Source organism: Echeneis naucrates, chromosome 12 (assembly GCF_900963305.1).
Source record: "Echeneis naucrates chromosome 12, fEcheNa1.1, whole genome shotgun sequence".
Lineage (NCBI taxonomy): Eukaryota > Metazoa > Chordata > Actinopteri > Carangiformes > Echeneidae > Echeneis > Echeneis naucrates.
The window spans coordinates 18,925,814-18,952,220 of NC_042522.1; the positions used below are offsets into that span (position 1 = coordinate 18,925,814).

The window sequence follows — 26,407 nt, forward strand, 5'->3', positions numbered from 1 at the left end:
CAAACACACACTCACACACACACTGCACACACAAACACACACTCACACACACACGCCGCAGCCAGCCGGAGAGATGGCCGCGATTTTCGGGAAGATCTTCGTGGGGATCTACGTGGAGATCAAGCGGAGCGACGGTGAGTTCACACGCCGGCTCCGAGCTCCGTCCGCCGGCCGCGGCCGGCTGGGAGGACCGGTGGGGGCCCGGTAGGTTAGCTTAGCAGGCGGCTACAGCCGGCTGGCGTCCTCCGCCGCCTCGGCACCGAGCCATGGAGCCGTTAAAGGCGGGCAGGTGGAGCCGGAGGTGGAGGGTGGAGGGTGGAGGAAGGTGGGGGGGGGGGGGGGTTACTGCCACGCTGGAGTTAGTGTCAGTCAGATGGGCACACACCAGCTGGGCGGGTCCATCCATCCATCCATCCATCCATCCATCCATCCATCCACCAGTCCATCCATCAGTCCATCCATCCATCCATCAGTCCATCCATCCATCAGTCCATCCATCCATCCATCCACCAGTCCATCCATCAGTCCATCCATCCATCCATCAGTCCATCCATCCATCAGTCCATCCATCCATCCATCCATCCATCCATCAGTCCATCCATCCATCCACCCGTCCACCTGTGTGGATGTGATGAGCAGCCAGCAGTGTCCTCCTGATCCCAGATGGATGGGTGGATGGACGGATGGTGGGGCCTCTGGCTGCTCCTCACAGCCGCCCGTTTCCTGCTGCAGATGTCAGATTTTATTTGTTTTATTTCATCTTGTTCTGTCTGCTCAGTGATGCAGCACAACACGAATGACAGGGTTCAGGCTCATCCTCCTCCTGAGCCACACCCATCAGCATCTTATTTTAGTTTTCAAACTGCAGCAGCTGACACCGAGCTTTTGTCTTGTGTGTGTGTGCGTCTCACGGCTCGTGGCGTTGTGACTCAGTGTGTCTCCTCCTCCCTCTGCAGGACGGATACACCAGGCCATGGTCACCTCTCTGCACGAGGACAACGAGAGCGTGACGGTGGAGTGGATCGAGAACGGGGACACGAAAGGGAAGGAGGTAGAGCTCTGTGTTGGAAAAAGAAGTTTCCTGTGAGGAAGAAATCATCTCAGCTCAGATCAGATCTGAGGAAACTTTCATGACAGTGTAGAGACAGCTCGAGGAGGATGTAGCTCAGACAATGTTGTGTCATTCGTTCTGACGGTCTCCTTCCTGGTTGTGTCACCGTCTCTCTCTGACCCCCCCCCCCCAACCAGATTGACCTGGAGAGCATCTTCGCCCTGAATCCGGATGTTGCCCCAGATGAGGAGATACCACAGAGTCCTGAGACTCCTCTTCCTCCCTCCAACGTCACCAAAGCCAGCAAAGTGACCAAGGTCTGTTAAAAATGTTTAAACACGTCTTCATAAATCTGATTTGAGCTTCTCTGTGAAAGTTCAGGTGAAACTGCTTTATTTTCTCCAAGAGGGCAAATCGTTTTCTTCATTGTCTGTAAAATGTCAGACTTTAATTTTGAAGAAAAAAAAGTCAGGTCAGTTACCTCCAACACCTTCAGATTCATCTGAACAGCCCAAAGACCTGCAGCTTGGCTTCATATGAAACAAAGAAAAAGCAGCCAATGGGAAGCTGGAGCCGGTAAATATTTGATATTTATTGACTGAAAGTCTGAGAAGATAAATTATTTATCAGAATTGATCATTTCTCCCGATCGATCCAGATTTTCTTAGGTTGTTTTTATGTTTCCAAAATCATCACTGACCTGAATTCTGTATTTAACTGACTGCCCCCCCCCCCCACTCCCTTTACCCCCCGAGTCTTCACAGTTTATTTCACAGCCTTTCTGTGTCCTTCTTTCAGACCAGAAGGATCACAGCGATTCCAAAAGCCGAGAACGCTCCGAGGGAGAATCGAGGTATGTTTGATTTTCATGTGCAGACGACAAGAAACCCACAACCTGAACCGGAGTTAATTACCTCCACGACACACCCCTGCAGACTTAATGCACCAGAATCATTGTTAGGCTTCTTATCGGACACTAAAGTCTGAGAATAACGTCCCCAAATTCTAAAGGTTTTTTCTTCAACCAACTTCATAGTCACAAACTTTCTGTCTCTGTGATCTAAAGAGTGAGAATGAGTTAAACAGGCATCGATTGTTTGCTTCGCATCTTTTTCAGCACGGAAAAAAAAAAATGAAGATGGCGTTTGCTTCCACAGTAAAAACAGACAGAACAAGGAGACGTTTAATCAAAGCTTCTGATTCTCAGCTTTGTTCCTCTGAATGATCCAAAAGCAGTCTCTCTGGAGACGATCAGCCCAAAACTGCAGAGAAGAGAGGCGTTAACAGAATTTTCTTTTGTTTGGACTTTGTGCTCCTCAGCTGCGTCTGTGGGAACCACCCGGGCCCGTCCCAGCCAGCACAGCCAAGTCAGCGAGCTGCCGCCGCCCGCCATCGCCCCCCAGCCTGCCCTCAGCCAGGCTCAGATCCAGCAGCAGCAGCAGAACGGTAACGCCACATGCATCAGCTGTTGTTGTTTTTGTGTCTGTGGAGGAGGGCGTGTCGCCCCGGCTGGTGATGTCGTGCTCGCCACGCAGCTGCGAGCGGCAGAACGTCAAAGGCTCTTTCACAGCCTCGCTCTACAGCAGCTGCTGTGTTTGTTACTGTGGAAACAAAATCAGATAAGACATCTGGACCATCGTAGAATCACATTACATCAGTAATTCTCCAACTGATTCCGACATGAGAATAATCAGCTTGTATGGAAAATGTTCCGCAGGATTAGAAAAGTCCAGACGACCGGGAATCAAAATAACTTCATTCTCTTCGTGTGACATCCTACTCAACACGCTTTCTAGTTTTTGTTGTTTATTTCTTTTTCTTCTTCCTCCAGCACGGAGGAAATCCAACTGTGTGAAGGAAGTGGAGAAACTGCAGGAGAAACGAGAGAAGAGACGACTTCAGCAGCAGGAGCTCAGAGAAAAGAGAGCTCAGGTGAGTCAGATTATTAGGAACACCCACAGACCGTCTCTGGCTGTAGTTTCTCTCAGCTGACTTCTGTTTTCGGTCTGTTTTGCAGGAGGTGGATGTGAATTTACCAAACTATGAAATCATGTGTATGATCAGAGACTTCAGAGCCAGTTTGGACTACAGACCTTTAACCACGAATGACCTGGTGAGTCTGTTTCAGCGTTTTTCATCCGACATCTTTTTCTACATAGACCAAATATTTTGGAGACAGATTATTTCCATCAGATTTTTTGAGTAAATAAAATCAGTTTAATTTAAATTTAAAGGTCCCGTATTTATAGGAATGCTCTGATCGGACCATTTTTGTGTGTTTGTGCATGTTTCAGATTGAGGAACACAGGATATGTGTTTGTGTGCGTGCACGTCCCCTCAATAAAAAAGGTAAGAGGAGCTTTATTCTGAAGGTCTGGATCCTTCCTGTTTACGTTCACTCACAACCAAAGCTGAAGTGATGTCATCACCGTGCGCCCTCAGAGCTGTCAGTGAAGGATTTGGACGTGATCACCATCCCCAGTAAGGACGTGGTCATGGTGCACGAGCCCAAGCAGAAGGTCGACCTGACGCGTTACCTGGAGAACCAAACCTTCCGATTCGACTACGCCTTCGACGAGAACTCCACCAATGAGATGGTTTACAGGTAACGCCTTCGTCCCGCGGCCAGGAAACCAGGAGAGGAGTCCGGTTACTAACGGCGACGCCATTCTGCTCGCAGGTTCACCGCTCACCCGCTGGTGGAGACCATCTTCGAGAGAGGGATGGCGACCTGCTTCGCGTACGGACAAACCGGAAGTGGAAAAACACACGTGAGTGTTTTGATTGGACGCTGAGACCAGCTGGTGTTCGCCCACTTCCTGTTGTAACGCTCACGTCTCCTTCCAGACGATGGGAGGCGACTTTTCAGGAAAGAACCAGGACTGTTCCAAAGGGATCTACGCTCTGTCCGGTCAGTCTCCCCTTCGCCGCCGCCCCCCTCACCGCCACTTCCTGCTCTCCGTTTCACTCAGGTCTGTCTCTGTCTCTTCACAGCCAGAGACGTTTTTCTCATGCTGAAGAAGCCAAACTACAAGAAGCTCGATCTGCAAGTCTTTGCCACATTTTTTGAGATTTACAGTGGAAAGGCAAGTTTGAACACCATCAGGGTTCATAAATGTGTAAACACATTTCTTCCCTGTGAATTGAAAATAATAAGCAGTTGAGAGTTAAAGAAGTTTGAGCATCTTTAATGTGATTTACTTTATTGGAGTGACATTGACATTATATACGATAACAGTGATGAGAGAGAACATTCAGAGTTCAATGTTTTGTTCCTGTGACTCAGTAAAGGATGTGAAGTTGAGCTTTTTGTTTGAAGGTGTTCGACCTGCTGAACCGAAAAGCTAAGCTACGTGTGCTGGAGGACGGGAAGCAGCAGGTTCAGGTGGTCGGCCTGCAGGAGCGGGAGGTGAAGTGCACGGAGGACGTCCTCAAACTCATCGAAATGGGAAACAGCTGCAGGTAAAACGGCGGAGCGGCCGTCTGAACGTCAGATTAAAGAGAGCAAACTAACTTCAGCCTGTTGTGTGTGTGCGTGCTGCCTTCAGGACGTCAGGCCAGACTTCGGCCAACGCTCACTCCTCTCGGAGCCACGCCGTGTTTCAGATCATCCTGCGTCGACGGGGGAAGATGCACGGAAAGTTCTCCCTCATCGACCTGGCCGGGAACGAGCGAGGGGCCGACACGTCCAGCGCCGACCGCCAGACTCGTCTGGAAGGAGCCGAGATCAACAAGAGTCTGCTGGCGCTCAAGGTCTCCCGCTCACTTCTGTAACCTGAACAGAGGTCATTCAGTCTGAAAACTGTAGAATTCAAGATGTTTCACAGAAAGGGACAAGAAGGGCGAGCGCCATCTCCGAGCCAGCAAGAGAAAAGTTAGTGTGTCTGTTGTTAACAATGTTTGTGCGTCTGTGCAGGAGTGTATTCGAGCCCTGGGCCGGAACAAACCTCACACTCCCTTCAGAGCCAGCAAGTTAACGCAGGTCCTGAGGGACTCGTTCATAGGAGAGAACTCCAGGACTTGTATGGTAAGACCGCCGGCGCTCTGAAGCTCCTGGACTCACTTTAAACCTGCTGTTGATGCGTATTGATGCTGCTTCGCCACCACAGATCGCCACCATCTCTCCGGGAATGGCGTCCTGCGAAAACACTCTGAACACGCTGAGATACGCCAACAGGTAACCTGCCGAGCAGTTCGTCGTCTCCGTTTCTTCTCCGTGTCTTATTGACGTGTCCGTCTGTGTCCCTCTGTGTTTCCAGGGTGAAGGAGTTCGGCATCAGTCCCTCAGACATCCCGTTCTCTCAGAGCGGCGGCGGCGGCGGGAGTCGCTCAGAGCTCTCCCCGACTTACGAGTACGACCTTTTCACATCAACTTCCGCTTCCTGTCGCTTCCTGTCCAATCAGAACTCGTGTCTGGTGAAAACAGAGAGAAGACGTTAAACTCCGCTGAGACAGTTTTTGGATCTAAGAAAACACAAATATCTTCTTCTGCATATCGCGTGACATTTAAAATAAAGATGTCCAGAATTGTTTTGACAGTCTGCTCATTGTGGTTTCTCACCTCCAGCTGATGTCGGCGGTTTCCTGGCGTTAACCAGCAGCTCTGATGTGTTTCAGGGTGAAGGAGCTCGCCGTGGACCCTGCAGTGGCGATGGACACCCGTCAGGGGGGGCACGTCAACCAGCTGGAGGTCCTGGAGGCCCAGTGGGGGGTCGGCAGCTCCCCGCAGAGGGACGACCTGAAGCTGCTCTGTGAACAGAACGTAAGACACACAGCCGTTTTATAAAAATGGCATCAGATCAGAGTTTGTTTTTTTTTGTTCCGGATCAAATTAAGTTCTAACGATGACAGTTTGAGTTTTAAAAATAAGAAAATGAAACCTGATGCTGATTTAGAGACCGCAGAGTCACTGAAGCAGACCGGAGGCCTGTGAGGAGTCAGAAGTTGTTTTAAAAATGGAGCTTAGTGATAAATATTTCAACATCTCAGCTGCTTCACCATTAAGTCCAGATGGAGTCGTAAGTTTAACTTTAAGAAGACGTGGTCTTGGTCTCTTCCAGGAGGAGGAGGTTTCTCCACAGCTCTTCACCTTCCATGAAGCCGTCTCTCAGCTGGTGGAGATGGAGGAGCAGGTTCTGGAGGACCACAGAGCCGTGTTCCAGGTCTGAGTCTGCACAGATGTCTTCACAAACTGACTATCAGCAGATTTCCATTGTCCACGTGACTCTCGTCCTCCACAGGAGTCGATCCGCTGGCTGGAGGATGAGAAGGTCCTTCTGGAGATGACGGAGGAGGTGGACTACGACGTCGAGTCATATGCAACTCAACTGGAGCAAATCCTGGACCAGAAGATCGACATTCTCACCGAGCTGAGAGGTGAAGTCACGTCAGCAGCTTCCTAACATCTAAAAGCGTCTCTCTGAACGTTCCTTTGACTCTTAGAGCCGTTCTGTCTTTCAGATAAAGTCAAGTCCTTCCGCTGTACGCTGCAGGAAGAGGAGCAGGCCAGCAAACAAATAACTCCAAAGAGGCCTCGAGCGCTATAGACGTAACTGTGTTACTGACCGGACGCCGAGGAGCTCAGCTGGTTCTACGACTTTACTGTCTCTGTGTTTGGTTTCCCCTCAAACCTTTTAGCTGTACAGGCCGCCATCGCTTCCATCCGTCCGTCCGTCCGTCCACCAGCAGACCGTCGTCGCTCTCCATCCTCCTCTGAAGTGTATTTATCAGCTTCCTGTTCGTGTTCCAAGTCACAAGTGCTTCATTTAAGTGACAAAAGGAGAAGAAGAAGAAAAAAAGGTGAATTTTTTATAGAGTCAATCACGGCTTTTCTTCACCACGGCCAATTTTATAAACAGCTGTTGCCATTTTGGTGCAATATTCCCCCGAGGGGCAGAACAGGGCATGTCCAGTTTGTGTGTAAAATGAGCCGCCGCGTGTTTGTGTTGATACTTGTATGTAAAAAAATAAAAATAAAAAATAATAAGAATAATAATAATAATAAAAAAAAAGGTTTGACTGAGAAAAAGCCGAAAAATAACGTAACATGACATGAATTGACCTGAAGATGGCGACCTAATCAAAGAAAGCAGCCGATTCCCAGACAGCATTTACAGAAACTGTTTTTTTCATTTGCCATAATAAAGAGATGCTGAATCTCACGGCTGTACGCAGATTTATTTCATTATTTTCCTCCATATTTCGATCACACAAGCTGTTGTTTACACAGCCAGTAAAAAAGTATAAAGATTTCTTTATATTTGTTTATTTTAAATATAATCTTTCCTAAGAAAGGTGGAATTAATATTATTTCACCTCTTTCTGGTCTTATGATGTAAACTAACTTCTAGTTTATATCTAAGCTAGAAATGTTCAGTAGGAGGAATTATGTTGTTTTTCTTTACAGATATTTAATGTTGATGGTTCAAATTTTTAGTTCTGACAATTATTTTGGATAAATAATTTTTTTTACTACAGCAAAACAAACTGATGAAGACTAAAATCCAACAATTTTACTCTCCAACTTCTGAAGCTGAAACTCTCTTTGGCAAATATTTAACCAAAATACACAGCTCAGATAAAAACGCACATACTCGTGTTGTGTTACCGTCCAATGGGTTTTATTCCACAGTACAGACAATGGTAAAGAGCGCCGGGGTCAGAGGTCAAACTTCTGACACACACACACACACGTCAGTTTCTACAGAAATAATTCCCACTCAGCTGATTAAACACACACAGTGTTTGAATCAGTTTGTCGCTGTCATGAATAAAAACTGCCAACAACATGTAGAAATGGACCATCTGTCGACACTACGGCCCCTAAGTTAGCACGCATGAGCAGAATAAACACCGAAAACAACTTACAGTGATTCATGTGAAGATAAAAAACGGAAATATATTCTTCAAAATGGAAATCTGCCGCTGTAACTGCGTATAAACAGCAAATTCATGCTTTTAGAATAAATGACATAACATTACATTTGTAATCAAATGTGAATAAAACCAGACTGGTTTAATACTGTTTTTAAATTTATGATTGCATCATCTAATTAACTGTTATAGAAGTTACATAGAAATACTAAAGGCATGATGTAATTATATTGCTCAGAACGACATGATAGTGTAAAAATAAACGTATACTGCTAATAAATGCTAAGTAAGGGCATTTAAATCAAGGGTTTTTTTTTATTTGAGCGTGTGAATCTAATTTTAAATACTGCGTATATCCAAAATATATATGAATTATTGCCACCAATTATTTTAACACCTTAATATTTGTCACAAACGTACTGCTCTATAGTGTTTGGGATGATTTATTACAGTTGTGTATGTACAAAAAATGTCCTGCTGCTCCAGGATGAACAACAACCTGTGATTATCCATAAATCACATAAGATGTTGGTGAAACTTTATTATAAGGCGTCCTCTAAAAAGGATAAAAGATTGTGATTGGTTCAAGAATCTATTCACTGATATTTAATCATTTAAATATATCATTAACAACAACTTTCAGGTTTCCAGGTTGGAAAAAATCCTCCAGCTGCTGTTTAATCATCCTTTTTAGGATAAATCTGAAGGTTTGTGGATTTCCCAGTTAAATAAAATGTCAAATAATCAGAGAAGATTTTTCACAACCTGGCAAACCAAAGCAAACTGAAATAAAACAGACCTTTGCACAGAAACTGGACTGTGGATTTAAAACTGAGCTGCAGTTAAACATTCAGGTCTGTTTATCTGAAAGTGGCAATAATTACAATAATCTCAAATATAACCAGCAGAACTTTTCAGATGTATATTTCATTAAACAGCGAAGATGATGTGGACAACAGAACTGGTTTATTATCATTATCAACATTATTATTATTATAATTAAGCATGAAGGTTAAGTAGTTCCAATCTGACTGGATGACATGCAACAGCTTGTTAAATAGAGCTGCTTCCTTCTGGGTTTTTTATTTTTTAGTATTTCTCATGCACCCACTGCCGACTGAAAAACCAGTCTTGAGTTTATTTCAAAGGTTCTGTAAAATAGTCCAGTTTGAAAAACAGATACAGCAAGTCCTATAAAACGCTCAGCAGAGGTCAACAAGAGCTGGAATACAAATAGTTTTCACGACGGTGTGTTTTCAGACGGTGGGCTGATCTGCTGTGGTCGTGGATTAATCTGCCTGGCTGCGATTGGAACGATAATATTGCACTGGTAGAAACACAAACCACCAAACAAAGAAAGAAAGAAAAGAAAACCTTCCTGTGTTGGTCCGTAGCCTTCATGACCGCCAAAATAAAAAAAAATGCTACATATTTTCAAATATATTTCACCTGAAATTTCCAGAATAGTGTCGTGATCTTTAGGTAAATAAATAACCTACATATGCATCTTTACATTATGTACACGCTTCAAATGGGGGGGAAGACATTCAACTCAGCAGCCAAAGGGGGGGGGGGGTCAGTGTTTTTGTATCTGAGAGCCACAACACAGCTGAAACTGCATTTTCAAAACAGCTTCTTCTTATTATTATTATTAATATTATTATCGTCTGTGGTTTCCAGAAAGTTTAATTTAAAAGCTTCTGTTAAAGCTGTTTTGGACCACGTGGCCTGAATGTTCTGAATTGAGGGGCTTTCAGACACTCCAGCACTGAAACAGACAGTTTGGATCTTCGGGACTTACAGTTTCTGCTGATTTCTTCGATGCCAGAAGAGAATAAACATCCAAAAAGACGCTTCATCACCAGAAATCAGAGTAATCAGCTGACAGCTGTGTCTCACTGCAAACAGCTCACCCAGCGCCCCAAAGGATTGTGGGAAGTGTAGTTTCAAAGTGGAGCTTCAACAGAAGAAGATGTCTGGATTTGTCTCTGTGTCACACTTTGAAAACTCCGTCTAAATTCTTCAGGTTTTTGGGGTTTGGCACATTTAAAAAACAAAAGAAACGCGTCATGCTCTACAGAAGTGTTGAGACGCAGCAACATGAGATGGAAACTAGAGTCTATTTCCTGTAAAGTAGTGCAAAAAAACAACAATGAGGTCACACAGTTGATTCACTACAGTATCAGAATGATTTTGGCTTCGGTGGGTCGAAGAAAAACAGAAAAATAACGATCCTCACTCTGAATCATTTGTCTGTCTGCACGCTGAAACAGGCTTCACCTGATAAATCCACGTTTATCTGAAGCTCGTGTGATGAAAAGTGTTCATGCAAATGAGCTCTCGTTGAATTTGGACCCATTTTGAGTTAAATACAGTAAATAAGGCGTCTGGAGAACGTTTTGTACAGAAAAGATTCAAAATTGAATCCTGAGCCCAAATAATTGGATTTCAATCAAAGCCTTCTTCTTTATGGAGGAAATGGCCTTTTCGTGCCACCATCCCTCCACTGCAGCGCAGCGAAGACTGACTTCTGGGCACAAACCGACTTTGGACTGGGAAGTAAAACCTGTTTCAGCCGACTGCCTTAAACTGAGTGAGGGCGATGTGTGCAAATCGGCCCGCTGGACTGAAGATGTGAGGCGGCTTCTTCTTCTTCTGCTGCAGTTCACAGACGGAAGCAACAAAGATGTTTACGGACTCCACGTTCAACGAAAGGTCGACCCAGCTGTTGTGACCTTCACACTGAATTGCTTTCAGGTTGGACTCCTGCCAGGTCCATCCTGCTGGAAACGAGCAAAAAGCCGGGGATCGCCACACCAGCAGCAGAAACAGAATCCACCGACGGGCGGCTGAGAGGTATTGAAAGCAGATGGATATATAAAGGGATTGTTGCTGCGGACTGTACAGAGTCTCAGTTGTTGCTTTGATGCTGCATGCCCTGTTTTTCTTTTTTCTGCTTCCTGTTCCATCAGCGGACTGACTGTCTGGGTGGACGTTAAGGCCTTGGACGGCCCAGAGGCCACATGGAGATAAAACAACACGGCAGCGAGCAGCTCGGAGCACATCAGTGATGAACACAGAAGCTCTGTGACTAAGACAACAAGCACTTTAATATATTTTCAAGATTTTCTAATCCGGCTCGCTCCGGAAAGAATCAGTTCACCCAAATGATACTTCTATCGCGGACTCCCTGTGGTATCGAGCTCTGCGGTCACTTTTTTGGTTTCAAAGATCAAATATCTTTTTGTAAAAGCAGCCAGTTTGTTCAGTTTTATGAGGTGATGATCATTTCAGCAGCTAAAGTTTCCCTCAGGAGCCGGTGGAGACCAAACATGGAGCTAAAGCAGCTCAGTCATAATATCATATCATAATCTGACTCTGGATGAATAAACCTGAAGCTCTGATACCACAAACATCTGGGTTTTTTTTGATTAGGTGGGGAAACTCTGACCATTTCCCTTCATATGTCACTCGTCTTCTCTCCTTTCTTCTCGTACTTATTGCCGGTCTTTGCTGGGTGCCGACAGCGTGGCAGAAACAGAAGTGAAAGCTCTGCAGTTTGTCCTGAGCTCATGAGTGTGAATGTTTGGACAGCGTATTGTATATGTGTGTGTGTGTTGAGAAGGGGGGGTCCTGTTAAACAAGATCAGTTTAAGGCTTACAATATTTCACTTCATCCTTCCTTGTTGATTTTTAAACGAATCCTATAAAAGTTTTCCTGTAAAAGAGTCATGCTACAGAAGAGTCTTCAGTCGGCCTGATCGGTCCACTCCTCCTGGACAGACCTTCCTCTGATTGACTCCAATCCCTCGCCCACTTCCTCCTGTCCTCTCTTTGCCCAGAGATCATGGTGGTCCAGGCCGGAGCCTTGAACACCGTGGCTCCTGTTTGAATCATTTGGGGCCCAGCAGCCCCCCGCTGCCCTCCTTGGTGCTGCCGCTGCGGCCCCAGCATCCCGCCGCTATGCTCATACTCCTCTGGGTCGCCGCTGCTGCCGCGCCTCGCTCCCGCTCCACCTCACACTGGCTCTGCGTGCGTTCAGTCCGGCCCGACTGGCTGGGGGAGGACGACCCCGCCCCGCCGGCCTGCTTGGAGGAGATGGTGCGAAAGATGTGGTTGCGCTTGCGGAGGAAATCTCCCCCGGCCGCTCCGAGGGCGAAGCTGCCTTTGCGGAGGACCATGCGGGCGCTGGCAGACTTGGCGGGACGAGACCTCTGGTTGTACTCCAGCTGGGACAGATGGGAGGCGTAACCGTCCGAGATGAACTGGAATGATCAGAATTTAGAAAATACACACAGTAAAATAAAAAAGGAATCTACATCATGAATATAAAGTCCTGCATTATGTCATATTATATAAAACAGAAGCTAACTGAGACGTCGCTCATCGACATCGCTGCTTTCACCAAAGAAATGATCCAGTGAATCACATTCATCGTTTCATGACCCCTCAGATTCATCTGATGAACCTTTGGAAGTGAAGTGCTCCGTTTTAACGCCGACACCGATGTGCTGATGTGATAAAAGAGATGTTAACACAACGTGAGGCCTGACGGTTAGCACACCGATGTACCTGACACTGGTTCTGCATTTTCTTCGAGGCTCTTCCTACGATGTAGATGTGGAAGGGCGGCAGGCCGATGGACGTGTACACGGAGATGTCCTTGGTGGAGCCGTAGGCCGCGAAGATCCTCATGTGTGCCTGATAATGAGAGAGGGAGGTCAGCGGCGGTGCGGAGGTCACAGACTTCCAGCATTTCATCACACCGCGGCGGCCTCCTTTACCTCGTTGATGAGGGATTTGAGGAAGTTGGCTTTGTGTCGGAGCGGATCGTGAACCAGCCCGTCGCAGAAGGAGACGATGCCGTGAGGGAAGTTATGCTGAGAGAGCCAGGCCACCACCCGCTGCTTCTGCATGTCAGGACGGCCCGTTACATACACGATTAAATAACCCAAGTCCTGCCAGTACCTGAAAAAGGCCATAAAGATTCAGAGGGCACGAAGAGAGCGTCATAAAATGTTAATACTGGACAGGAAAGGGGACAAAAGACTTCCTGCAGTCTGCTGTATAATTCACATATTTAAAGAAGTTTATGTTTCTAAAGTAAATGTTCTTGAGGGACAGACTCACCTCACCACATCCACAGCTCCGGCTCGGACCTTCGGGTCGCTGCCCATGATGGACACGCTGGCCGCGAAAGAGCCGTCGATACTGAACACGACGAACTCTGTTCCTCGAGGTAAAATAGTCAGATAGCTGTCTGCAAATGTGTGATCACCCCTGAAAGAGACGAGGAGGGTGACACCTTATCAGGCCAATTTCTGAGAGGACACCAGAGCAGAGCTGGATTTTATAAGATCCTGGAAAGACGGACTGAGCAGCAGAACTCAGCAGTGTGTATCTGTGTTTCCTTCTCTGCTGCCTTCAGGCCAAAAGGAAGAATAACAAACAGCGTGTTCTCTCACCTGACCACCATTTTGACCGGGTACACCCCGATGCCCAGCTTCTTGTTCTCAGGTAACACGTAAGAGATCCGTCCGCTGCTGTTGGTGAGCTCCGTGTGGAAGTGCACCCACTCTCCGGACGGCGGCTGGGTCATGATGTGGATGTCGATCTGCCAGAAAAAACAAACACTCGTCCCATGAACGGCCTTTGAGGGAACAGATGGGGACGCGGTTATGTAACGGCTCTTTTTTTCCCGGAGGGTCACAGCTGAGTGTGTGATTACCTTCTCCCCAGTGAGGGTAACCATGTCCAGCGGGCCGTACATGAAACGTCCCGTCACCATCTGGGCTCCGTCCTCCGTGAACACGGCGTCGTTGACACGATGGTTGGCCGTCACGTTCTGACGCAGAGGGAGACAAACAAGTCTTCTACTGATCATCTGTCCAGATGACTCCAAATCTTAGTTTAAGTTCAGGAGGTACCAAATAATTCCCTTTTTTTTCTGTCCTGTTTTCCTGACATTTTTATAAACCATTATTTATTATCAAATTAGTATCAGCTCTCTTCAAAGAAATGAATGGTGATTTTAAAGGTCACTTTGGGATTTATAGTTAGCTTCAGCTATAAGTGGGATAAAAAAATAAAAAACATTCATGTATTTTGTGTTTGTTTTTTTGAACTAACAAAATGAATGCAGCTTCATCATTGAAGATAAAACAAGAAGAAGTGACTCGTACTCTGATTTTAACGTGGGTCCTCTTGCGCAGCCACTTCTCACGAGGTTTGGACGGAGTGAATTCAGACACTTCTTTACCATCCAGCTCCAAAATACTGGAGTTCTCGTGTCTCATCACCTAAAACAGAAACCACAGATACATAAACAACGCAGAGCATTTCAGTTTGATCAGAAATCGGCGGCCGGACTCCGTTCACCTGTCTGAGCAGGAAGGAGACGACGTCCGTGGACTCCCAGTAGGAGGCGTGGAAGAGATGAGGCAGAGCCACGGTGGGAAACGCTGTGAGGGCATCGGGGCAGTACAGAGCGTAGTCCATCCGCTTACTGCCCCACCACCGAGAGGCAACTGCAGCAGGGGAGGAGAGAAGAAAGAGAGACGGGGTGAGTTCAGACGTCCTGATCCAGAGGAACAGATCAGGAAGATCAGCACAGCGGCCCCCACAAAGCTGGAAACGGCCCTGCGTGAGGAGACGTGAAAAACGCACTCGGAGGAGAATAACAGCTCAGACTTGTTGGGAAGTCACACAAGAAGGTCTACTGGTCTCAGACAGGACTACCGAGGAAGACTACTCCAGAGGAAGGAAGGAAGAAGGGGAGCGTCATGTCCTCGCACTGCATCTCCCAGGGTACCTTGCTCTACGTTCTGCAACACCCTGGGTGACGGGGGGGCCGAGCTGATGTCTGTGATGTCAGAAGTGAAATCTGTGATGTCAGAGCTAACGTCAGAGCTCTGCTCTGACTCCACGCCGCGGGGTCTCGGGAACACCCGACGGACCGCCGAGCGAACGCGAAGGGACGGAGTCCGAGAGGTGAGTTTACTGTAGGGCAGAGCCAGCTGGTGCAGCAGACCGGACCGTTTAGTGGGGCTCACTTTGTGTGCTGGTGTTTGGAGGGAGGACACAAGACTGTCAACATCGAAAATAAACCGTCAGCTTGAGGGCCAAAGCTTGAGGTCAGAGGTCAACTTACTGGTGGCGATGTTGGAGGCGGTGTAGGAGTCGGCCAAGCCCGACACCTGGCTGGCTATGCTGGCCTCGCTGGCTCGGCGGGCGAAGCGAAGGTGGGGGACGCCTGGTGAGGAGGTGGATGATGGAAACTGGCCGTCCACAGTAATTTGTGCGTGAAGAGCGTCCACTGAAGAGACAGAAGAGAAGTCAGCTTCTCACTTTAAAACTGAGGAATCATTGACTTGGTGCCTTTTACCCCCCCGGACTGTGAAGACAAACAGAAACACACTTTCTGCTGGAAGCTGCGAGTTGGGCCAGTTGAGGACGGGGACGGGGATGGACGTCTCGTTGACCGTGGTGCTTTCCTGGCAGCGTTGGGGGGCGGCACCGCCGGGCTCCGTCAGAATGTGAGGGTTACTCTGCACAGTGTCGACTGGGACGCCAGATGGAGGAGAGACGTGGCATGTTAAAGCACGTGAAAGCACGTGAAAGCATGTGAAAGCTGCATGCGTCGCGGCGCGTTTGCTCACCCAGCAGAGCTGAGTGTCCGTCGCCCAGAGGGAAGCGCTGATAGCGGGGGACACTAAAGGGGGGCAGCAGGTAGAACCGTTTGTCCAGGAGCGGCTCCAGCCGCGACGCCGAGGGGTCGGCTGGGTGGAACAGGTTGTAAACCTGCTGACAGGCCGGACGGAGAGCCGACACTGAGGAGGAGGAGGAGGGACATTTAACCTGGAAGCTTTTTGTCATTATTCATCTTCTACAACGCACAACCAGGACCTGCGACTACACACAAACACAAATCTTCCATATTGACAAAATGAGAGAGAGCGGCAAAATTATTAAAGAAAAGGTCATAAAAAAAGAGAGAGAGAGAAATATGAAGCCGAATATAACAAATCTTTAAAGCTGTAAAACTGCAAGACTATTTTTTTGTGTCTTTTGTTTCTCTGTATATATTTATGCATGTTTGCACAATTTTTGTGTCTTGTTGTGTGAATGATGTACGCATGAGAGCAGCAGACGGCTGAATTTCCCTCAGGCTCTATGTCTCTGATCTAAAAATCAGCCAACAGTTCCGCAGTTGGATCGTCGATCTTTAAGACAAATAAATCAAACAACAACCAAAAGTTGTTGGCCACATCTGGTTTTTTCTTAATCTGTCTGTTAAAAAAAATAAAGAAGATTAAAGAAGCGAAACAAACTGCTGGTTCTTAAATAGAATTCAGGATGATCCACAACCAGAATGAAATCAGCTCGGACTGTAACAGCTGCAGGTCAGTAATCCAGAGGAGAGTCTTTTTTTTTTACATTTTTTCTGTCTTTTAAATCTTGTAGCCAAAACATGAGTGCAGAAACATGACCTTTAACCTCTGACACCTGTTTTCCAGCTGCTGGAGACATTTATCCCACAGAGGAATAAACATGAGCTCACCGTCCAGCGAGGGAACCACAGTCTTCCTCAGAGCGAGCACCAGCCCCAGAGGAGAGCCGAAGAGGAAGAAGTCGGTCACCTCGAAGTCGAACTTTCCCAAAGAGCCTCCTTCCAGCATCGTGCTGTTGCTGGAGCGCCGAGATCCGGGTTCTCCGTGGAGAACGCTGGAGTGAAGACTGCTCCCGCCGGGGAGGAAAGATAAATGCAGGTTTGTTAAAAAGTCACACGGATGTAAAACGAATCAAACAGCGTCTCACCTGGACAGGAAGGCCTGGTGGTGTTTGATGGTGTCCAGCTCGTAGGTGGAGGAGTCGCTGCGCTTGCGTGGAAGCTGCTTTTTGGGGTCGTCGGGCCCCGAGCAGCGAGGAATGTCGATGTTGCTGCGGCTCAGATGGCGACTTCCCTCCAGAGACGGCGAGGAAGGCGAGACGCTGTTAATGACGATGCCCGGAGACAGGAGGTCTGCGTCCTGAGGGACAGAGGTGGACATGTGGGAGAGACCGAAGGAAGCAGTCTTCACGTGATGCAGATGGCTGTGGGGCTGCTGAGGCTGATACCTGCACACTGATGGTGCTGCCCCGCCTGCTGCTGTTCTGACTCTCCGACACCGTCACGGAGCTGCTGCACAGAGCGTCGAATCCCAGGATTCCTCCGACACAGTCGCCAATGACACACACCTGCGTTAGAAAACACCACACGCTCAAGCGCACACTCAGCGAAGCACAGGAGACCTTCGGGCGTCACGCTGACCTGGCCGTTGAAGGTCGCCCCTTCCAGAGACTTGATGAAGTCGCCGAACACCTGATTGGCTCGGAGGATGACGGTTGCCACGGCGTCCTGATACTGCGGCGCGGAGGTGGCCAGCAGAGGCAGGGCGGCCAGCGGGATGTGGTCCTGACTGCTGGACAGGCAGCTCTCGTCGTAGCTGTAGGGGCTCAGACTGCAGAGCAGAGACAGTCATCATCGGTCCAGCCCCCCCCTCGGCTGGACATCAAACCATGTTACACACTCACTTGGAGACGAGGGAGAAGGCGTCGACGCACACGGCGGGACAGGGCACCATCCGGATGGCGATGCGGCCGAGCGCCGTGGGGTAATGGACCCTCATCACGGTCTCAAAGGCCCCGCTCAGCGTGTTCACGTCCCCCTGCTTACTGTTCTGTTCACCTGCAGACACACAAGAGCAACAACAACATAACACACCTGAACACTAACAAACAGTGAATATGAATTATCATTTGTTTGGCTTTTGAGATGAATACTGTCTGAGGTTTGTTTTAGGGTCAGGTCGTTGTCGTACCTGAGCCGGTGTCCAGGATGTTTCCTCCATGTAGGACCAGAACGAGGACGTGAATCTTGGACGGTTGGAGACACTGTTGAGACGAGCAGTCCTACAAGAAAGACGCCAGCAGACAAGGAGACGAGACAAAGGAGAGGAAAGAAGGAGAGGAAGAGGAGAGGAGAAACAGAGGGAGATAAATCAGGAACATGCAGGGAAAAGTACTGAGACTACATCTACCAGACGATGAACAGGAAACCAATTCACAACAATCAGCTGAATCATTTTAATCAAAAACAGCTGCATGTACTGAGGAAGGCCGTGTGGAGCGACTGAAAGCTCCGGCAGGTGGCTCGAACCACACTGCCCATGAATGACCTTTGACCCCCGAGGCTCAGGATCATCCCTCTGAGCTGCAGTGTCACAGTCAAAGCTGCTCTCATGTACCTCCATCTGCACCTCCTCGTTACTCATCACAGTGAACTCCCCGCCCGACTCCTGGTACAAAGTTTCTGTGGAAACACGATTCATTCAATCAGCCGTGAAGTCCTGGATCTGGATCTGGATCTGGATCTGGATCTGGATCTGGATCTGGTCTTACCTTGTGCTTCATCGACCTCGATTGTTTCTATCTTGTCCATCAGATCGTTGGAGCTCCACTTGGTGATCTCCTTCACAAACATCTCCTCGTTGTCAGAAAAGTCCTCTGAACAACACGCAGACACACAAACCTGAATCTAACAAGGCTGCGGATCCTGGTTCAGATCCTCCTCAAACCTCCTCACATGAACGAGTAATTTTAGCTAAGAGAACAGTGGAAAGTTTTTTCTGTAGAAAACATTTATTTTAAATGCTCTTTATGAATAATTCAGCAGGTTTCACCGTGAGCGTCGAAGAACTCGTCGTCTGTGCTGTCCTCTGAGTCCCGGGCGATGCTCTGCATCCTCCACTCTGAGATGCTCTGATGAGACGGACTTCCTGCACAGCCAAAGAAAACGGTGAAGAACGTGAAGCCAATCAAACGAACACGTGATATCTGACCGATGCAGCAGAAGATGGTGATCCTCACCGCCCCTCTTTGAGGACCTGTTGGAGGATCTGGAGGAGGTCGACCACTGCTTGGTGAGCTCCCCTCGTGTCTCCAGTGACTCTCCCGGCTTCCCCCCGCCTCCTTCTGGCTCTGCGTTCGGCCCGGCCGTCTCGGCTCCCGGCTCCTGGTCCTGGCTGGCGGAGGAGCCGTTGGTCTCCGCCCCCCCCTCCTCGCTCAGGCTGTACTGGGCCATCTTCTTGGCTAAAGCCAGCTGGGTCTCCAGCTCCAGCTGCCGGATGTCCTCGATGGTCAGGCCGTACCATTCGTCCTGCCAGCACCACGCCTGCCGGTGGGCTCGGACCATCACTTTACGCAGACCTGGACAGACAGACGGGCAGCATCAAAATGAGAAAATCTGAAATATGGCCTTGGTTTATATATTTTTAACTGGACTTTAAAGCTGAAACGAAAAGTTTTTATCATTAAACTTAAAGAATTCTCCTCCTGGGGAAAATGTACAACTCTGGTGTGAATTTAAATGTTAAATGTGAATTCAAATTTTACATTTATATTAATTTAAATGTAAAAAAATTTATTTTGTATCTGCAGTTTTTTTCTACAATGTATTTTTTTTTATTAATTTGTTGGACCAGCAGCTTCATTTCTTCAGAGATTTGAATTGTTATACTCAGAAAACTGACTGTTCAGTTTTGTGTATTTATGTTTTTTTTTTTTTTTGACCAACTCGTCTTTGTGTGACTTCACACTGATATAAACTATATTTCATCTGCGCTGTCTGCCGTCTCACAGGAGATTTAGATTTAATCAGTATCTTCCTGAGGCAGCACGGCGGTTTAGTGGTTAGTGCTGTGCCGTCCAAAGACATCCTGTTTGGGTTCATTGGTGACTAAATTGTTGGTCTCTGTCTGTGTGTGTGTGTTGGCCCTGTGATGGACCGGACGCCCGTCCAGGGTGGCCCCGCCCCTCGCCCAGAGTGAGCTGGGATTGGCTCCAGAACCCCCCACGACCCGGACACTGATAAGATGTAGAAGATGATTGAATATCTTCCTTCCTAAACAAGCACCAGCTGGTTATAAAAACCCTGAAACCCTTCAAGCAGATCATGAATAAAACATCCATCCTGGTAATAAGAGCCCAAATTAGCAAACAGAGAAAGCTATTAGAATAATATCCAGAGAAAAGAGCCACGAACACATTGTGAAATTAGGCATGAACATGGAAATCACTAAATAGATTATTTACAAAGCGGGAAAGGTGCAGCGTTACACAACCCAAAGACCTTTTCAGCACAAATTAGAACAAAGACGGAGCAGATATGGATCGTACTCATGATGTGCTGTAACAAACAAACGGGGGACGCTTCAGGTTAAAGTGCTGATCCACAGAAAGAGTCCAGAACCAGCAGGACCTCAATCCGGTCCGCTCCGCTATCTCAGAGAACCAGACCTCTTCCTCTGCCCTCCACAGCTTTAATCATTTGCTTTCCCAGAACTTTAACTTTTGCACTGTCTCTCCTTCCAGGCCAGACGGTGGCCTGCTGGCTGATTTCAAACAGCCCACGGCTTGTATCTCATAATATTCCCTGTAAATGGAGCAACATCTAAGAAATGAGCAGGAAGTCTTTTTCTGAGGGCGCAGCTGCTCACACTCACACTCAGAAAGGTTTGGACCGGGCCGTACCTACCCACGTCATGGATGAAGCGCTCGATCTTGGACTGCATGCCCCAGTATCTGAACTCCACTTTGCAGAGCTTGTAAGCGCACATGACGGGGTTCTGACCCGGGCTCTGGTTGATCTCCTCGATCCAGTCCTCCGACAGCGGGCCCCGTTTGGTCTTGATGGACTGATACAGCTTGGGGTCTTCTTCCACCAGGTACTCATGAGGGGCGATGTAGTCCTTCACAATGTCTATGGGGTCTGCACAACAACAACAAGGTGAAGCTCAGCAGGACAGATGCTGCCACATCTGCCTCCAGCGGTGTGTGTCTGTGTGTGTCTTTTATGTAATCACAACGTGCAGGGAACGTGTCTGCACATTTTCCCTGCAGCTTGCTGAGTTTTAGTATTCAGAGGCTGAACAGCAGCTCTCAGACTCCCGCCTGTGTTTTCACTGCAAATATCACAGCGGATGTTTGATATCTGATCCTGCAGACACAGTTCGCTCACCCACAGTCCTCTGCCTCTTCTCTGCAGACGACAGGCTGAAGACGTCCCCCTGGTTTCCAGTATCGGGTTTGTAATACGTCTCAATGTCGATGGAGAACTTCTCTACGAAGGGACAGGTGTACCTGAGGGACAGAAGAAGAACGATGTGTGACAATCTCCAAGTCCAAACGGTTCACTAATGTCCTGGTGTCCATCCGGATAAATACATTAAAGCACTGAAAGTCTCAAAGCTCTCAGAGTCTGGACTCAGAAACTGAACCTTAAAAGCAGCCGTGACTTTGTGATGTCACAACGAGTCAATACCCTCGACCACGCCCCTAAACGGCAATCAGAAGAAGAGGAACAGATCCTCTCTCCTGATTGGCTGACTGACCTGTTGTTGCTATGGCTGCAAAGAGGAGATGAAAAACTACACTGAGATGATTTTTGGTTCTTTAAAGGCATAAATTTCAACCCTTCAAAATAAAAGACAGCAGAAGAGTCAAATATGGGCCTTTAATGCTCTGAACTTTTTTTGAGTTCAGCTCAGTAATGAAACTTTTACTTTGCTGAAGGACGCTGTAACATTTACGACAATATTTGAATTGTAACAAAAAGATAAAGCTTTTAGCAGTTTATAAAGATGTGACACGTTCTGTGAGTTCTGCAGGAGCTGCAAAGTTTATATGAAATCCCGTAAATCTAATCTCACAGCATCAGCATCGACTGTGCTGCTTTTGGTGCCAAGTGAATGTGAAAAAGAAGGCGGCCCGTTGGGTCTCGGGGTATTTAGTCAACCAGAGGACGTTGTGAAGTCTGACACCGAGTTGGCAACCAGAGACCCTGAAGATGTGATTACTCAGCTGAATAAAAAAAAATCCCCTTCAGCAATATCAAGCAAACATTATTCCATTCATCACATTTATGAATGTGGGAGGCGTACAGTGAAACCCCTTTAACATCGTTTTATTACTCAAAGGTCAGGCTCCCTACTTTAGTTAATGCCAGCTGAAGTGTCAACGAGGAGCAAACGTTTTCCCAGAAGGCAACGGAGTGATTTAAGTTTCCTGAAAGTCCGAGCTGTCTTGTTTTGATAGCTTGTCAGCTGCGTGTTCACGGGCAGGATGAGTTTGGAATCTGCCCTGCTGTGTATTCTCCAACCTAAAGTCCTCACAGTTCATCGAATGCTGTTAAATCTACAGTAACATACTGGACCAACAACTAAGACCTGCTGCTCCCCTGCTGACGTGACTCCAGAATCCAGATTTTCTTTTATCTGGATTGAGCTGTAATTTTGTGAAGAAGTGCTTTATAAATAAAGTTATAATAAAAAATAATAATAATAGTTCATACCATCATTTAAGAAATGAACATCGTGTTATATTTCAGACTGAGACCATAAACTCATCACAGAAACGTTTACTGACATTTTCCCATAGACTTCAACACAATCCAACTTCTTTGTACAGCCGGTGTCAGCTAATCTTACCAAACCCGACACCTCACCGGGTTCTGGTGTAGGGGTAGGCGTTCCAGGACTCCTCCTCCACTCGAAGGGCGGCTTGGGGCAGGATGGCACAGAACCAGGACGGGATGTGTTTCCCGATGTGGTAGACCTTGTGGGTGTACTGCCCCGACCCCCCCGGGCCGTCCTCGTATGGCCGGTTCTCCAGGATCTCCACGCCGCTGCCCTCGCCGCAGCTCTCCTCTCTGCTCTTTTTCTGAAAACACACCACCAGTTCTTTGGAGCGGCATCACTTGGCAGCAGAGTTTTTATTCTTATTAAACGTAAATCTGTTTATTTCCCAGAGCTACTTCCAAGCCAAGCTGTGAAACACACACACACACACACACACACAAAAGAAATTGCCTTAAAATTCCCTGCAGAGGAGCTGGAACGGTCAGGATCCTGAAGTAAAAGGCAGCAGATGGTCCGAGCCCTCAGATCCTGTAAGTCTGAGCCGGGTATTACGGGGATTACAGCATCAGTTTATAAACACACTGCATCTACTTAAGAGGGTCTGAGTGCCAACGGGCTGTTTACAAAAACACAGGAATCTGATACAGGAGCCCAAATGTCTCGTGGAATAATGAATCAATATTTGGCTATTATTCGAAAAGCTGACGCTGATGATGATTACTGACGTCCAGAAATAACTACTGAAGGAATCCAGATATTTAACACAGGCGACGTGATGTCATAAGATCAGATCTCAGAACAAACCAAACCCTGAAGAGGCAGCAGAGAGTTCCCCTCAAAGTGACAAACGACTGAAAGTGAAAACCTACAACAGGGTGTGTTTGTGATCCAGCTTTGACTTCGGGCCTTCGGTGTGTGACAGAATAACCTTATTTTTCACCTCCTAGATGACAGCTGTTTGCCTGCCCTGACCCTCATCGCTGATATTACCTCCCAAAGTCTTGAGGAGAGAGCCCCATGTTTAATCTGAGCTCCTTTAACCTCGAGCCCCGCCGCTCTTGCTGTTAATAATAGCGGTGATGATTTGTATTCACGTGGCGCCGTTCCTCGATCTGCAGCTCATTACAATGGACGGAATGAAAACGTCTCAATCACCGTGTGAAGGCAGAACACAGTATCTACAGTGACCACACACACTGAAGAGAGATTTAAGGATCAGCACGTTTTTATCTGGGTCAACACAAACAACAATAAAATAGCTGGTCTCTGTGTCGACGCTGCTCTCCTCAAAAGTCTCTTTTCTCTCACTTCAAATTTCAGGATCCACCTCCGAGTCGGGTTTTCTGAAGATAAACGCTTTGAGCTGAAGTGGAAGCCTGCTTTAGTGTGTCCGTCAGCCATCGTGATAATAATAATATTAATCACGAGGACAAGAAGACAACTTGAAACTAGAGACTGAGCTGAATCCGATAAGAAGTAGGGCCGTTTTCCCATAGATTTCAACACAATCTAACATCTTTGGGTGGACCCGGAACACTCTTAGTTAGTGAAAACCAGCAGAAGCTCAGAGGTTCGACAGATGTCTCCCATTCTGCCTCTAAGTGGCTCAAATAGAAAATACACAGATCAGACGTGTCGGAGGGATGATCCCTTCAGGACGGTTTCTAATTAACTTCAATGATTTCCCAACTTTTAAAAATGCACCGCCGTCACATTCAGGAGTCATCGTCACAAAAATCTCCAAGTCACAGTGATGTCATCAAAAAAAGGCTAAAAAAGGCTGTCGAGTCATAACGGAGAGACTGAATTTAAAGAGCTCTGTTTGGGGACTACTTTCAGCGGCGGATGGATCCACATTGGCTGGTTTAGTGTTGGTGGTGGATGATGAAGTCAGGACTGCTTCTCTAACGTGAACTGTGACGTTGTCATGGCGATGGCGGCTGACCCATCATGTCTGCCCCCCCCCCCCCCCTCCCTCATTCATATCACTAACAAATGATGGCAGCTACCGCCATGCTACGGCTGATGTCACCCGGTTACCACGGCAACCTGGCTCTCAGCTGTGACGCTGAGCAGGAGGAGGGGTCCGTGTGTGTGTGTACGTAAAACAAAAGACACATTCCTGACAAGTGGAGCTCCGTCTCTCTGTTTTCAGACATCGTCTGCGTTCTTTAATTTCACACTTTTTCCATTTTCCTCCGAACAACCATCACAGAGATCCAAACGAATGAAGAGAAACTGATTCTGTTTTCTCTCCAGCTCACTCAGTGAAAGTTACAAGTTACAACCATTTCTAATGCGCCACAATTAGAGCCATGTGTACACGTGTCTGCTTGTGTCGCCACACAATTACTAAATGTAACACAACCCACAGGCAGATGGAGGACCATCTGGTCTGCAGACCAACACCGACCCGTTGACCAGGAACACCTCGACCTCCTGACCCCAACACACACCTTGACTCCAGACTGGTGTTAGCAGAGAAAACACTTCCTTCTACTTCATCAACAAACTGACCGGCCGCATTGAATCTGTCACTTGTTAACAGACGTGAAGTGAAATCACAGCAAAAAAAAAAAAAAAAAGACACAAAATGAGCTGTGAATTTATGAAGCACAAGATTCGTCACACAACGATCAATAATCTACATTCATTTTTCATCCAGAATGAAAGACAATCGAGATTAAATAAAAACAGCAGCAGCGTCTTCTGTCTCTGTCCAGTCTTTTTCCTTATTGTTGTAATTTGTGTGTTAATGTTGTGAGTCAGTGAGGATGAGGCTGTAGCAGCAGACGCACACTGACCTGGATCATGTAGAGCTGAGCGATGCGGTATTCCTCCACGCTCATTGGCATGGGGATCCGATACTCCTTGATCAGCATGGCTGTGCTGGGATTGGGCCGCCTCTCTCAGCGTGTGTGTCCAGAGTGTGTGTGTGTGTGTGTGTGTGTACGAGGGGTGGTCGCTCCTCTTCGCTACCCGAGCAGCATGTTCAAGCAGCGAGGATGGGAGTCATCGTTCTTCACACCTGAGAAGGAGCAGAAGAAGAAAACAGGTTTTATCTTCTGCTGTCAAACCAGAGGAGGCGTCATCAGGGATTAAACCCCGCCCCCCTCCACCCTCCACCGCCAGACATCAAGCCAACACTTCCTGGGTGTGACCTCCAGCCGGCCCTCCTACAGATCCATTACAGGTAATCCACTGACCCAGAAACCCCCCGCAGCCTGAATCCAGGTTCGGCCTCCTGTTGTCCTGATGCAACACGCCCATCCAACACATCAGCAGCGGCGGCGGCGGTGGACTGTGGCGTTTGTTTGTCTCACCTGCTGCCACAAACTGACAGGAGGGGGGGGTCACATGACAGCAGCTACTTAATCTAACAGATTAGGACGGATTGTAAATCTGATGCAGGAAGCAGACGGGCTGAGATGTCAAATTAAAAGTATGTTTTATATGAAACGTTTTTCTTTGTCCATATTTACATTTTATTTATTGTTATTGTTTCATTACAGATTTTAATAATTTAATTAATGAAATCATCTCTTTTTGTTTTTGAATGAATTATATCTTCCTGTAAATCCACCTCATTTATGTCCCGCTGTGATTATGATTACTGAAGTTAACACACACACACACACACACGCACCTGACTCTAAGTAAGTGACATCTATGGCAGCAGCATCACTCCTGATATGTCAGATATGACATTTGTGTCACAATGTCTGTGTGTGTCGGTCCATCTGTGCGTGGTCAGGTTGTGTACTGTATGTTTCATCAGGCTGCTGCAGCTGATGAGCCACAAACACCGAGAGACTAACGACCTCAGATGGGAAGATAGACTGAACTGTTATACGTTCACGTTGACAAATATTTTCTGGTTTGCGACCACGAAGTGTGGAGTTTATTACTAAAACCCTGCAGGGAGATTATTAACGGCACCGTCACGCTGTTTTTTTCATAAAGGCACAATAAACTAACAGAGACGGTTATCGACAAAAACATTTGAACTAGTCATGAAGAGATAACA

At 47.4% G+C, this 26,407-nt stretch overlaps 2 protein-coding genes across 2 annotated transcripts; one reads left to right on the top strand and one right to left on the bottom strand.

Moving 5' to 3' along the window:
- The first annotated feature begins 58 nt into the window (after positions 1-58).
- On the top strand, positions 59-7,148 carry LOC115051787 (kinesin-like protein KIF2A). Its single transcript, XM_029515442.1, has 21 exons — positions 59-134; positions 957-1,051; positions 1,249-1,368; positions 1,850-1,904; positions 2,372-2,497; positions 2,883-2,983; positions 3,069-3,164; positions 3,346-3,400; positions 3,494-3,656; positions 3,732-3,822; positions 3,899-3,962; positions 4,046-4,137; positions 4,371-4,513; positions 4,600-4,804; positions 4,968-5,078; positions 5,161-5,228; positions 5,311-5,403; positions 5,669-5,813; positions 6,112-6,213; positions 6,292-6,427; positions 6,512-7,148. Exons 1-21 carry the CDS (start codon positions 74-76, stop codon positions 6,595-6,597), a joined length of 2,208 nt encoding a protein of 735 aa, XP_029371302.1. The 5' UTR covers positions 59-73; the 3' UTR covers positions 6,598-7,148.
- A 4,471-nt stretch (positions 7,149-11,619) lies between these two features.
- On the bottom strand, positions 11,620-25,277 carry pitpnm2 (phosphatidylinositol transfer protein, membrane-associated 2). The gene is made up of 26 exons (XM_029515830.1): positions 25,185-25,277; positions 22,467-22,681; positions 20,982-21,103; positions 20,499-20,732; positions 18,833-19,171; positions 18,646-18,741; positions 18,365-18,469; positions 18,211-18,275; positions 17,785-17,875; positions 17,498-17,651; positions 17,235-17,424; positions 17,042-17,161; positions 16,742-16,953; positions 16,485-16,660; positions 15,583-15,753; positions 15,342-15,485; positions 15,075-15,239; positions 14,736-14,984; positions 14,303-14,451; positions 14,107-14,223; positions 13,653-13,769; positions 13,390-13,538; positions 13,055-13,204; positions 12,709-12,892; positions 12,497-12,625; positions 11,620-12,189 (listed from the first exon to the last, which is right to left on the bottom strand). Exons 1-26 carry the CDS (start codon positions 25,260-25,262, stop codon positions 11,818-11,820), a joined length of 4,293 nt encoding a protein of 1,430 aa, XP_029371690.1. The 5' UTR covers positions 25,263-25,277; the 3' UTR covers positions 11,620-11,817.
- Between the last annotated feature and the right edge of the window lie 1,130 nt (positions 25,278-26,407).